Consider the following 15287-nt stretch of genomic DNA (forward strand, 5'->3'; position numbering starts at 1 on the left):
TAAAGATGGCTGTAACGTGGCAGTTATATTTGCCAAAAGCAGTTTTTGTGTCCTGGTGGCAGGAGGGGGCAGGGAAGTGTGAAAAGAATATGCTTATCATGCTTATCATGCCAAGGTCACTTTGCTCAAAGTCCCCTAGGCTTGTCCCCAAATTCCTCACCTCACTAGGCTTTATATCGTTTTTTTTTTTAAGTTTCTAAATTTATTTTGAGAGAGAGAGAGTGAGAGAGCAGAAGACAGGCAGGGACAGGGAGAGAGAGAGAGAGAGAGAGAGAGAGAGAGAATCCCAAGCACGCTCTGTGCTGTCAGCACAGAGCCTGATGCAGGGCTCGATCTCACAAACCCCGAGATCACGACCTGAGCCGAAGTCAGAGGCTTAACTGACTGAGCCGCCCGGGCGCCCCATAGGCTGTACATGTTTAACGTGTCCTCTCTCTAGACCCTGTGTTCCATGAGGGCAGAGGATTTATCTCTTTCACTATTGTATTCCCAGGACCTTGCACGTTGCCTGGAACAAAGTAGTCACTCAATACGTATTTGTTGATTGAAGATATGAAATGTAAGTACAAGATTAACACTTTCAAATACAACAGAATTAGTATATAAAAATAGAGGGGCGCCTGGGTGGCTCAGTCGGTTAAGCGGCCGACTTCGGCTCAGGTCATGATCACGCGGTCCGTGAGTTCGAGCCCCACATCGGGCTCTGTGCTGACAGCTCAGAGCCTGGAGCCTGTTTCGGATTCTGTGTCTCTCTCTCTCTGACCCTCCCCCATTCGTGCTCTGTCTCAAAAATAAATAAACGTTAAAAAAACGTAATGTATTTTTTCTTTCTTGGTGTTCTTAGAGTTTTTTGTTTGTCTGTTTTTATCACTGAGTTGATTTTGTTAATTAAATGGCAGTCCTTGGCACTGTGTACCTGTCTTCAGTGCATGAATTTTTTCTTGAAGTGTAATAATGTGACACATACTTTACCTGCTGAATCATTTGGTCACTGACATGATTTCTTGCCCTAATTCACACCTGGTTTTGCACCTCTCCCTTGAAGTCCCATGAGGACACTTTAAGAAGAGTCACCACTGAAGAACTTAATCATGTCCTGTATGCTGGTGAGTCTCCCTTGTTATTCTGGGAGCCATGCCACAGAAGCTCAGGAGAGCAGTGCAGTGTGATGTGGCCAGACAAAAATCCTCATTCGAATCACCTTTACATTCTTGGATTTTAGTCAGTTAGAATGATCAGATGTAGTCAGAGTGTGTAAATGAATTTTTGTTCTCATGTCGGAGCTTGGTTTATAAGCTGTTGTTCTATGCAGCGTTGTTTTATATAGCTCTGTGACTTCAAGGTTCTAGGAAAATGACTCAATTATAAAATCTTTCTCCCATGAACTTGAGGGAAATGCCTGAAATTCCACTCAGAGAGATTCATTCCTTTAGCTCTAAGGCTTTTGTGTTCATTAGTTTTCTATTAAAGTCTGTATACCCTGGAAAAGGTAACATCACGAACAATCTTCACTTGACACCATTTTTGGTAATTTGGCTAAGCATTCCAGCTATTGTTCTGTCTCTTTCCTCCTTTTACTGCCAGACTTACATGTATTATTTGTATTGAGTTTTCTGTTTTCCACCGACTTTTCTTAATCCTTTGCGTTATGATATCCACTCCAATTTCTCTCTTGACATTGCCTTTGAAGGCTAATTTCTTTTTGTTGAGTCTGAGATTCTCACTGTCCTCCTCCTTGGCCTCACTTGGCTATTTGGCACACATTCAACACTGTTCTTCTAACATGCTTCTCCTTTGGCCTCCAGACACCACACCTTTCTGTTATTCTTCCCACCTTCATATCCTTTAGAGTTATGTTCTTTTTTTTTTTTTTTTTTTGTTCCCTCTTTGGTTGACTCCAGAGCCCTTCCCCTGTCCTCTGCTTTCCTTGGAAGCATTCAGCCGACTCATCTACTTCAGCGGCTTCAGCCTTGTATTAATTTTCTATTGCCATGTAATAGATTAACACATGCATAGTTCGAAATAACACAAGGTTATTACATTATAGTTTCCATGGGTGAAGAGTCTAGGAAAGCCTGGACCATTTGCTCAGGTCTTAAGAGGCTACGATCAAGGTGTCTGCTGGGCTGCAGCTCTCACTAGGGGCTCAGAGTCCTTCAAACCCTTTCAGGTTGTTGGCAGGTTGTTCCTTGTGGCTGTAGAGCCCATGCAGGCTGTGTTGTCAAGGTCGGCAGGAGCATGTCTCTCTGAGCTTAACCTTTATTTTATTTTATTATTTATTTTTAAGTTTTTATTTAAATTCCAGTTAGCTGACATACAATGTTAGTTTCAGGTGTACCGTGTAGTGATTCAACACTTCCATACAATACCCAGTGCTCATCACAGCGTGTGCCCTCCTTAATCCCCATCAACTATTTAACCCATCCCCCCCCCCCCCCACCTCCCTTCTGGTAACCATCAGTTTATTCTGTATAGTTAAGAGTCTGTTTCTTGGAGTGCTTCTCTCTCTTTTATTTTTTGCCTTTGATTGTTTTGTTTCTTAAATTCCACATATGAGTGAAATCGTATGGTATTTGTCTTTCTCTGACTGACTTATTTAGCTTAGTAATAATACTCTCTAGCTCCATCCACATCGTTGCAAATGGCAAGATTTATTCTTTTTTTATGGCTGAGTAATATTCCATTATGTATAATACATTGTATATTATACATTAATGTAATATATTAATAATTTTTATATATTATAATATATATATCTCCCATCTTCATTATCCATTCATCAGTGGAGAGACACTTGGACTGTTTCCATAATTTGGCTATTGTAGTTAATGCTGCTATAAACATCAGGGTATATGTATCCTTTTGAATTAGTGTTTTTATATTCTTTGAATAAATACCTAGTAGTGCAGTTGCTGGATGGAAACCTCCATAGTGTTTTCCAGAGTGGCTGCACCAATTTGCATTCCCACCAACAGTGCAAGAGGGTTCCACTTTCTCCACATCCTTGCCAACATCTGTTGCTTCTATGTTGTTGACATTCTGACAGGTGTGAGGTGATATCTCATTGTAGTTTTGATTTGCATTTCCTTGATGATCAGTGATGTTGAGCATCTTTTCATGTATCTGTTGGCCATCTGGATATTTTCTTTTTTCTCTTCTGCCCATTTTAATTGGATTTTTCGGGTTTTTTGAGTGTTCAGTTTTATACGTTCTTTATATATTTTGGATACTAACCCTTTATCTGGTATGTCATTTGCAAGTAAGTATCTTCCCCCATTCCATAGGTTGCCTTTTAGTTTTGTTGATTGTTTCCTTCGCTGTGCAGAAGCATTTTATTTTGATGAAGTCCCAATGGTTTATTTTTGCTTTTGTTTTCCTTGCTTTAGGAGACATATCTAGAAAGAAGTTGCTACGGCTGGCATCATGGATGTTACTGTCTGCATTCTCTTCTAGAATTTTTATGGTTTCAGGTCTTACATGTAGGTTTTTAATCCATTTTGAACTTATTTTTGTGTATGGTGTAAGAAAATGGTCCAGTTTCATTGTTTTGGATGTTGTTCCAGTTTTCCCAACACCATTTGTTGAAGAGACCATCTTTTCCCCGTTGCATATTCTTTTTATGCTTTGTCAAAGATTTATTGACTATGTAGTTTTAGGTTCCTTTTTGGGTTTTCTATTCTACTTCATTGATATATATGTCTGTTTTGGTGCCAGTACTATACTGGTTTGATCACTATAGCTTTGTAATTTAAGTTGAAATCCAGTATTGTGATGCCTCCAGCTTTGCTTTTCTTTTTCAAGGTGCTTTGGCTATTTAGGGTCTTTTGTGATTCCTTACACATTTTAGGATTATTTGTTGTAGCTCTGTGAAAAACGCTGTTTGTATTTAAAAACTTTTTTTAATGTTTATTTTTAAGAGAGAGAGAGAGAGAGAGAGAGAGAGAGAGAGAGAGAGGCAGTGTGCATGAGTGGGGCAGGGGCAAAGAAAGAAGGAGACACAGAATCTGAAGCAGACTCCCGGCTCTGAGCTGTCGGCACAGAGCCCGATATGGGGCTCAAACCCACGAACTGCGAGATCATAACCTGAGCCAAAGTGGGACGCCCAACCTACTGAGCCACCTAGGCGTCCTGTCTACTTGATAGATTTTTTTTAAAAAGTCTCTTGTGGGACTGATTATTTCTATTTTGAATTAAAGATTTTAGCTTTCGGGTGTCTGGGTGGCTCAGTCTGTTAAGCATCCAGCTTCGGCTCAGGTCATGATCTCACAGTCCGTGAGTTGGAGCCCTGCGTCGGGCTCTGTGCTGACAGTTCAGAGCCTGGAGCCTGCTTCAGATTCTGTGTCTGCCTCTCTCTCTCTCTCTGCCCCTCCCCTGCTCATGCTCTGTCTCTCTCTGTCTCAAAAATAAATAAAAACATTTACAAAAATGGAAAAAAAGATTTTAACTGTCTTGAGAGATAAAACTCTCTTTTTTTTTGATTTTGGGACCTCTGACAGCACCTGACAGAGTGCTCTGCATATAATAAGGGCTTATTAAATATCTGCTAAATGCATGAAGGAAGCAATAAACAAAAGTAACTTTCATTTCTTATAACTTCTTTTTAAAACTAGCGTTGCAGAGCAATGTATGTATTCTAAAAACAGAACTTAGAAAAATGTTTGAGTGTAATTGACACACAATGTTACATTAGTTTCAGGTGTACGGCGTGGGGATTCAACAACTCTGTACTTCTGCTGTGCTCAACACAAGTGTAGCTACCATCTGTCACCATATCGTGCTGTTATAATATCGTTGACTATATTCCCTATGCTATGCCTTCTATTCCTGAGACTTTCTCCTTCCATAAATGGAAGCCTGTATCTTCCACTTCCCTTCATCCATTTTGCCCACTCTCTCACCCCCATTCCCTCTGGCAACCATCGGTTTGTTCTCTATATTTATAGTCTGATTCTGCTTTTTGTTTGTTTATTCATTTGTTTTAAGAAACAAATATTTTAAAGAATGAAGTTATTTCAAATGTAAAACCATATTTGAAGAAAACATTTGAAACCGAAGACATCACAGGAATAAATAAGTACATCATGTCACTAACTGTTACCTTTCTATATTTCCACTTACTCATCACATTTTTTCCTTTTAGTTATTCATAACCACTTTTTGAGTGAAATGATTGACTGGGTCAGTGGTTAATGGTAAGAAATATGTTTGATGTATTACACTAAACATGCTTTTGAAATTCTGTCTCTCTGTGTTGTCTGGTCTTACCTTCTGGCATTTGAGATCCAGTTTCCACATGTCTGATTTTGATTCAGATGGATTGGCAAAATTATTCTGAGTATGATGCAAATATGTTTTCTTTTTGAGTTCAGTATATAAAATAAACATCAATATGATTTGACTACCATTAGTGATAGTTCAGAGGAATGTGAAATGTGTGTGTTCCTTTCATTAGGTTAAAAAAAAATGCCCCAAAGAGAAGGATTTGACAATATGTTCTTCCTTTGCTAAACAAATACAGGTAGAGATTTTAAAATTACATAACAGCCCTACTGGTTTTTCCAGTGTTTACAGGTAAAATGTTTATAGGTTGAAGTTTATTTCTAATTACATTGGAATAGAAGTAAAGACATAGTTGCAGCAAAGCAGAAATCTTTGAGTGAGTACCATATTAAGGATTATGTAATAATTAAGGTCGGACTTATCTGTAGAGGTTTACCTAATAGAAAAGGATGTTTACTGACTGTCTTTTCTTTACCAAGTAGGACAGTCCAATAAACCTTTTCTAGGATCGTGGCCATTCAGGAATACTAAGGAGTTTGATTCTGTATGAAATACAGAATAGAATGCCAGAATCCAGACTAGCTGAGTTCAGGTCCTGGCTTGTCCATTTACTAGGTATGTAACTGTGGGAAGATTATGAAACTGCTCTGTGCCTCAGTTTTCTCATTTGTAAAATGGGTTCATCATAGCACCTCTCTCATACAGTTGTCATGTGGATGAAATAAGATAATTTGCATAAAATGCTTAGAACAGTACACAGTAAGTACTTAATACAGATATTAGCTTTTATCGTTAGTGAATACTAGAAGCTTAAAATGGTAAATGCAGTATGAATAGGTATAGTTCTTGTTCTTTTTTCAACATGGGATAGCCATTCCACTCCTGAATGCGTTCCCTCCTTAGCCCTATGGGCTGGAGATTAGACTGACCTGCGAGTGAGTCATAGATTTGCCATTCAGTAACTCACTGTGTGACCTAGACGAGACACCTAATCTGCCTAGGCTTAGTTTTTTCATCTGTAAAATAGAGGCTGTAATACCAACCTCATGTGAGATCATTTGGTTTCATTCATTCCCCCTTAATACTCCATATAACAGCCAGATGATCTAATTATTATAAATCAATGGCTTCCCATGACACTTAGAATGATATTGTAGGTCCTTACTCAGGCCTGCAATACCTACATGATCTGGTGCTTGCTTCCCTCTTTAACTCCATCTTTTTTTTTTTTTTTTTTTTTTTTTTTTTAAGTTTATTTATTTATTCTGAGAGAGAGAGAATCGGGAGAGAGAGTGCATGAGCAGGGTAGGGGCAGAGAAAGAGAGAATACCAAGCAGGCTCCACACTGTCAGCACAGAGCCTGACACGGGGGCTTGAGCTCACAAACCGTGAGATCATGACCTGAGCTGAAATCAAGAGTCCAACGCTTAACTGACTGAGCCACCCAGGCGCCCCCCTCCTTAACCCCATCTTATACTATTGCCTTTTTTACCTACTACGTTCCCGCTCCAGTGACCTTATTTCTGTTCTGAAATATGGTAGATTTTTTACCGCAAGAAAGTCTTTTAGTTGTTGATGTGGTTGCCTAGAAAGATTCCCCTAGATTTTCACATGCTTTCTACAGGTCTCCAGTTAAGTGTTAACATCTTCAAAAAAATTTTTATTTTTACATTTATTTATTTTTGAGAGACAGAGAGACACAGAGCACAAGTGGGGGAGGGGCAGAGAGAGAGGGAGACACAGAATCGGAATCAGGCTCCAGGCTTCCAGCTGTCAGCACAGAGCCCCATGCGGGGCTCGAACCCGCAAGAACTGGGAGATCATGACCTGAACTGCAAGATCATGACCTGAGCCGAAGTCGGACGCTTAACCGACTGAGTGACCCAGGTGCCCCTAGTGTTAACCTCTTCAAAGAGACTTTTCTAACCTGCTGGTCTAGAAAATCATTTCTATCTATCATTTCTTGATATCCTCCTGTTTTTTTATGCCTGAATGTAGCTGACCCTGGAATGTAAGCTTCATGACAGTGCAACCATGTCTGTCTTATTCACTCCTATTTCCCCTGTGCCTTGAACAGTTCCTGGCACATAGTAGGTGTGATGTCAAGATTTTTGAATAAATGAATGAATGAGGCACTGGTTGACACTTAAATAAATATTATATATAATATATTAACATAATATATAAATAAACATTCCCTTTACTTACCTTTTGATCCCTCTTCTTTTTATGCTTTCTTGTAAGACTGAAACAGGACTTCTAGAGATGATCCTGGAGTATCCTGTAGTGCCACAAAAAAAAGAAGTGCTTAAAAACAAAAACCTCACCATGATGGGGTGTGTGTCAAAGGAGCCAACTGAAAGAACTCCCAGTGGCCAAAAAAGAATGATTTGAGCAACAAAATAGAGTCATATTGGATTATAACCCAAAGTATAAAATAAATACCTAGGACTCTGTGCTGATATAAATAAATGACTGAATAAATAAATAGGAGAGAAGAGACAAATATCCTATGCAGAATTCAAAATAATTTATGTGGACAGTTCATCCTTGAGAAGGAGGAGCATAACTCCTCACCCCCAAAGATTTCATTGTGGAAAGGGGGAGAAAAAAAAGGATGATTTTACAGTGGAGATACCTGATAGCCACCACCTCAGGCAGGTGATGGAGGTCAACACCAACAATGTTAAGTCATATGGATAGTTTGTACCTTTGATAAGATGGACGAAAATGGCCCTTTACTTTTGTGAGCTTTCTTCCAAAAAGTCCAAATTCCCAAAGACCAACCCATAATTCTCTAATTATGAGAAAAATAGAAGAAAAATCCCTATTGAGGAGCAGTCTCCAAAATACCTGATCTGTACTCCTCAAAGCTGTCCAGGTCCTCAGAAAGAAAGAATGTATGATCAGTTGTTACAATCAAGAGGAGCCTACGGAAGCAACCACCAAATAGAATGTGATAGGTATCCTGAATAGGATCTTGGAGCTGAAAAGAACATTAAAAATGAAGGAAATCTGAGGCACCTGGGTGGCTCAGTCGGTTAAGCATCCAACTTGGGCTCAGGTCATGATCTCACGGTTTGTGTGTTTGAGCCCTGTGTCCTGGGTCTGTGCTGACAGCTCAGAGCCTGGAGCCTGCTTCAAAAAGAATAAGTTCTGTCTCTCTCTCTCAAAAGTAAACAAACATTAAAAAAATTTTTTTTAAATGAAGGAAATCTGAACACATGGACTTTAATAACAATGTGTCAATATTGGCTCTTTCATTGTAAAATATATACCACACTGGAGTAAGAGGCTAATTAATAGGAGCATTGGAATGAACAGTCAAGGGAATAAAAGGCGCAGCATAGGGAATATAGTGAATGGCACTGGGATGGCGTTGAAGGAAGCCTGATGGGAGCCACACTTGTGCTGAGCACAGCATAACGTCTAGAGAAGTTGAGTCTCTAGGTGGTACACCTGAAACCAATGTAACATTGTGTCAGCTAAAAAATAAATAAGAAATGAAATCAGCAGAGAAAAGAAATAAAAATAATAGGGGAACTGGGTGTGGAGTATATGGGAACTCATTACTATTTTGGTAAGTTTTCTGTAACTCTAAAACCGTTCTAAGATAAAAAGTTAAAAAAATTATAAACATTTCCTCACATGGTACTACCTTCTTCTGTTGCACCATTTTAAATGCCTACTTTTATCTCCTGTTATGTTTAAATATCGTAGTTTATTTCACCTACTCCCTATTTTGGGGTAAGTTGGTGCTGGTGGTTTGAATTGCATCATCATCATACCTCTGATTGGAGGCTATTTTTGGCATGGAGACTTATCTTCTTTTGTTTTACCTTGTTCCTGGTTTCTTCTCTAATTTTCTCTCCCTATTTTCCCTTAGGGAATGACTTTAAATACTTTCTATATGCTGATGACTGCAGCCCCAATGATTGTCTTGCATGCATCTCCAATGCAACATATGCAAAGGAGGGTTCTTGTTTTCCTTTCCCTTCACCTCCTTCCTCTCTTGGATTTGCTTATTTCTGTTAGTGCCTTCATAGCCTACCCAGATATTCAGCCAGAAACCTGGGAGTTATGTGTAGCTCCCTCCTCTTCCTCACCATTTTATCTGCCATCCCCTTCCCATACAGTCTTTTACATGTTCTGTCCATTCTATCCCTAAAGGAGATCTTAAATCCATTCATTTGGCCATTTCCACTGCCACGAACTTAGTCTGAGCGGTCATAGGCTTATGCCTGGACCTTCACAGTATCTGTAACTGGTCCCTTTTCTCTCTTGTCTCTTTTCAGTCCATTCTTTGGGTTTAATTCCAAATGCAGTGGGAAGCCCTATGAGTTTTAAATAAAAGGATGACATAATATAATTCTTGATTTTAAAACTATCATTCTGAGGGACACCTGGCTGGCTCAGTCGGTGGAGCATGAGACTTGTGATCTTGGGGTTGTGAGTTTGAGCCCCACGTTGGGTGTAGAGATTAATTACAAACAAACAAACAAACAAATAAAATAAAATAAAATGATCATTCTGAAAGATGTGCAGAGAATGACTCCTTCAGGGGCCGGCAGGATCTGTCCACCTCTAATTTCATTTCCTGTCTCTTTCCTGTCATGCTTCAGTTATATGCGTCTACTTTCAGATTTTTTTTCCCCTGTATGCCACTCTCTTTCTTGCCTTAGGACTTGCCCACATGGTATTCTCTTTGTTTTTAAAGTTCTCCCCATGCAATTCCTATAACTGTTTAGTTGTCTTCTCCACTATTCTTAAGTCCAAAGAGAGCAGGACTGTGTCTTTTTATTTACTTTTGTACCCAGTAGCTGACATAATACCTTACACAAAGCAGCACTCAGTATTTGTTGAGTAAATAAACTAATACTTACTGTTTCCATTCACGCGTTAAAAAAATTAGTGCGTGGAAGCGCCTGGGTGGCTCAGTAGATGGATTAAGCATCCAGCTGCAGCTCAGGTCAGGATCTTGCGGTTTATGACTTGGAGTCCCACATCGGGCTCACTGCTGTCAGCACAGAGCCTGCTTTGGATCCTCTGTCCCCCTCTTTCTCTGCCCCTCCCTTGCTCACACACTCTTTCTCTCTCAAAAATAAACATTAAAAAAATAGTGTGGAAACTCTATGTTAGGTGCTGGGAGAACATATGAAGGGTTTGTAGCAAACAGTTCTTACCCTGAAATAGTTCCCGGTTTAAAAAGAGGGATAGGATAAGCTATGGATAATAAGTTAGGTTGGAGGAGGACACTGTAGTTAGAGTAGTTTAAAGTTCTGTCATTAGCCAGCTGTGTGACTTCAAGTAAGTTATTTCCTTCTCTGTTCCTTTATTTATCCATCTCTAACCTTAAGAGATTAGGCTAGATTTTCCTGAGGCTTTGGTTCTCAAATCTGGTTACATTGGTTAAATTATGTTTTTCCCAGACCCCATCCCTGGAGAGTCTGATTCAGTAGGTCCGGGGCGGGGGGGGGGGGGGGGGGTCCAGGAATTCTGCAGGTGACTATGATGCACAGGTAGGTTTAGGAACCACTGATCTAGGTTTTCTTAGCTTTGCCATCTTATAAGTGTAGTTGTATAAGGTGGACTGTGAAAGGGCAGCTGGAGTTAGGCAGATTAAGGGGTTGTGTTTGTTCAGAGGCAGGGGAAATATTTGTTTGCTTGGGTGATGAGAGGGTACTTAGTGGAAATGGTGACATTGCAATGGACTTTGAAGAATGGTTGGAAAGATGGGCAGGTGCAGAAGTGAAGCATGATTGGTGTTTAGCCCAGCTTAGTTGGAGGCCAGAATATGTGCAAGGGAGCAGGAGGGAAAAATTGACCAGTTGTGATGCAATGGACCCCAATCCCAGTATTGTTTTCCCCACTTTTCCCATCATACTTGGTTTTTTGGAGATGAAAAATTCTATTATTGCAGTTTGATCCTCATTTGGTAGAAGTGAAATGTGGTGACAGACCCCATGGGGCTGCTGTGGGAAATAATTGGGTGTATTCTTCCTCATGTCTTTTGGGGCTGTGCCCTTTGAGAGCCACTTTGACCATGCCATTGGTTTTCTGGTTAGACACACAATACCAGGACCCACTATGTTATCTAAAATAATAGTTTTTCTGTCAGAATGATTATTATTAAACCAAAGTTGGCTTTTTTGTTCAGATGAAACCATATAAAGGCAACATTCTGAGTAAATTATATAGCGTCCACATGATGAAATAATGGCCCTAAGTTTAGGGGATGTAAGTAATGATCTAATGCAATATTTAGAATGGATATACAGTATGTAGTTATTAACCTAAAAGTCACATCCTGCATTCTCTTGATTTGTGGAAAATTTGTCATTAATTGCCAGGAAGCCTCTGATTTTTCATACATAATCACGTCATAGCTGTTGACTTTCTCCCCCTTCTCCTGCCTTAAAATACTTCATTGCAAATAGTAGATTACTCTTAGTTTTGCAATGCCCCTTTTAAACACTGGGTTGCTAAATTTAGCCCTGTCGCTCCTTTTTTTTTTTTTTTAATAGAATTCATTTTTCCCCCAAATTTGCCTCTGAATAGTTACTGACAAATCACACTTTGTTTTTGGGTGGCAGTGGCTTAAAATCTTATCTAACCTTTCTGCCCAGTGAGAGGCTGTTAGTCCTGAAATGCTCTTTTGTTTTCATGAGTTACTGTTGTGTGCAAGAAACTGATAGGGCATCCCATTTAGAAACAGTTGGTGAGATGAGTTTTGACTCTTCATTCAAACTTACTCTAAATAACTCTGATTTTACTAAATAGTTATCAAAGATATAGCTTAGCAAGGTAGGGTCAGAAACACAGAAGTCAAAATTGAGATGAGAGAAAGAGGTCGTGGGCAAGAAAGGAGGTAGTCGGGCTCATCTCCAGCCTAGAATCCAGCCCATACATCCTCCTGGCAACCATGTCAGATCAATCTAGGATTTTCAGGTTAACCTGTGATCATCCAGTCAGTTCACTACCTCTTGCAGCTATTGCTGATGTTGGTCTATTGACTCTCAGTTGACTTTGAAATTAAAAGAGTGGAAATACCAAGCCTCTTATGATTCTTTGCTTGCAGAGAATTACCTTTATTAATGTGAATCCTTGGCCTTCAGTAGCACCAGAGCAACTTGGAGAGTGACTTTTACCAGAATTTATTTGAGAAGAACAACCTCCTCCCCCCATCTCTCATATATAGTTAGATCAAAGAAAAACCTTTCTTATAGAAAAACCTCAGACTTGAGAGAATTTACCCAATTTCAGGAAGAGCTTTAACGGGAAAATGACTACGATTGCATCCCTGGTATCATTTTTATCTGCCAGATTGTTAAGAAGAATAAGAGTCAGAAGTATAGACCTAGGAAGCAAATTTAAGACCATTTACTATTTGCAAATTAAGTTCTGTGTTTATGCTGCCCCGGGTGACATTGTAGGCCTGCTTCCGCTTCAACCAGAACACTGGGGGTTTACTTCCTCACACATTAGGATTTTGTGCATTATGTGGTTTGGTACAGGAGTTCTGCTTTTTTCCTCCTTTTTTTTAAAAGATCGAAAAGTACCCATTTTGGCCAAATGCCCAAGATTTTATAGAGAATGTGTCTGAAGGTCAAAGTAGTTAAATACCTACAGCCGTACAACCTCTTAGAGTTTACAGAGATGCAAAATCATGAAACTGGACTTCCTATCCAGTGCATTTTTTTGACTACAAAATGTTGATTTGATTTTCCATTTTGAAAGACACAGAAGTGATCTGTGAAATGGTGATTAGCACGAGGCAGCCCCAGGCAGCCCTGGAATGCTCCATGGTTCAAATGCCCGAGACCAGATGGAGGTCCAGAAGTGGATGACTCAAAGTTTATTAGTTTTGCCACCTGGGCAGTACAGCCGAACCAGCTGCCATAAGGCAGTTCCAATTTCAACAGAGCAGTAAATGAACATAAAAGTGAGTGTAAATCCCAAGAATAAAGTAAAGGAGAATGTCTGCTGCTGTAAGGAGATTCATCCAGGCCGAGCCCTCTTGATAGGCCTTGAGGGAGGCAAGAAGCCATGCCAGGGAGAGGGCAATGACAGGTCATGGCACGGAGCCCTGAAAAACCACCCCTGAGTTGTTCCAGGAGCCAGACTTAGTTTGGGATATGTTCGACTTACTGGCTTGGGAGATTCCCAGTCACACCTGATGATCCAGAATGGGGAAAATAAACCCATGGTATATGTGGAATATCCTGATTATGTTATGAGGCCAGAAGCTCGTGGCGGGTCATCGGGAATCAAGTCATTATCCTCATGTTATCCTCCTATGCTATTGAATCATTGTAGGTTTTCAAGATATGTGTATGAAATACTGCAAGAGTCAGAAGTTGACCCTAAGGTTTTAGATGATCCCTTTAAGAGATCTAAGGCTTTTGAAACCTGAAATAGGTATAATAATGAGGGTATGGGGTTAGGACTAATTTGAGAGAGGTACAGCAGTTTTTGTTTAAATGAGGACAATTCACGGGGAATTTCAAAAAGTCAAATAATTTCGATTCTCTGTGTCAGTAAGAATGCTTTGGGCAGCTGAACTGATTGAAACAAACTAGAGGTTTATTATTGTTATTTTTTTCATGAAATGAGAACTTTAGAGGAACCTGGCTCATGGCTGGTTCAGCTGCTCAGGGATGACACCAGCTCTTCTTTTTGTCATTCTGACAGAAAGCAAAAGGACACGGGTGAGGAGGGGAAAGGAATGTACTAGATGCTGATGTATTTTGATGTGGTTTTGATGCTAAAGGCTGGACCAGGGTTTCATCTACTGGGTCGACCTCCATCCTCAGTTGATCTTTAAATTTTATTTTTTAAGTTTATTTATTTATTTTGAGAGAGACAGAGACAGCATGAGAAAGGGAGGGGCTGAGAGAGAATCCCAAGCAGGCCTTGCGCTGTCAGCGCAGAGTCCAATGTGGGGCTCAAACCCATGAAATTTTGGTGAGGCGAAACCAAGAGTTGGATGCTTAAACTGATTTGAGCCACCCAGGCACCCCTGTCCTCCAGTGATCTTTCTGGGAGCTGAATGTTATTCATACTTAGTCTCAGGCAATAATGTAATACTGTTCTATCTTTCTTTGCGTGATGAAGGCATGGTGGCCTGTGTATTTTCTTTATTTTTTAAATGTTTTTATTTATTTTTGAGAGACAGAGACAGAGCACAAGTTGGGGAGGGGCAGAGAGAGAGGGAGACACCGAATCGGAAGCAGGCTCCAGGCTCTGAGCTGTCAGCACAGAGCCCGATGTGGGGCTCGAACTCAGGAACCTCAAGATCATGACCTGAGCCAAAGTCGGACATGTAACCAACTGAGCCACCCAGGCATCCCTCCTGTGTATTTTCTAACCTATTTGGAGTTTCTTCTCTCTTTTATTTTCTTCTGCACTGACATGAAATGAACTCAAATGAGAACTTTCACAGTATAACCTTCTGTTCGTAATTGTGGGTTAACTACCTTTTTTTCCCCCCCTCCTCTGGTAGGTGGCCTGTCTGACCCAGGTAGCTGCTAACTATCTGATTGCCCAAAAGGAAGCAGAACGATGGGGCACAGCTCATGGCAGTATTGTTCCTTACCAGGTAAGAATAATACATACAACATAGAGTTGGGCTACTGTAATCTGCAGTTTCGTATGATATGAATTTGGGAAATTATTTCCCTTGCTAAGAAAAAAAAACCTTTCAGGATACTCTGTTATGTATCTTTGTCTGACTATAACAAGGTTCTGTTGTTCACTTTAAATTCTGTTTGCACATTTCTTCATCAGAAGATTAGTAACAGGACACTTAAATGGATCAAAGGAACTTGCTGAAAGTGAGTGACTTTTGGCCACACATGATGGTTTGTGTTTTTTTTCACCCCAAAGAAACACTGATTGTAGCCATTTTATAAAGCATGGTTTGTTCACCATGTCAGTTATAAACCAAATGTTACCTACCCCAGCTGACAATAATATTCTCACAGGGTTGGAGTAAAATGAAAACTCGC

General features: G+C 40.0%; 1 protein-coding gene across 4 annotated transcripts in view; it reads left to right on the forward strand.

Moving 5' to 3' along the window:
- The window catches only part of SUGCT (succinyl-CoA:glutarate-CoA transferase), a 758031-nt gene that overhangs the window by 169316 nt on the left and 573428 nt on the right, over positions 1–15287 (forward strand). For all 4 annotated transcript variants that reach the window (XM_058725465.1, XM_058725466.1, XM_058725467.1 and 1 more), the window contains one exon: positions 14783–14878. In XM_058725465.1, the coding sequence (XP_058581448.1) occupies positions 14783–14878 (96 nt within the window). The remainder of the gene's footprint in view (positions 1–14782; positions 14879–15287) is intronic.

Source organism: Neofelis nebulosa, chromosome 4 (assembly GCF_028018385.1).
Source record: "Neofelis nebulosa isolate mNeoNeb1 chromosome 4, mNeoNeb1.pri, whole genome shotgun sequence".
Classification (NCBI taxonomy): Eukaryota; Metazoa; Chordata; class Mammalia; order Carnivora; family Felidae; genus Neofelis; species Neofelis nebulosa.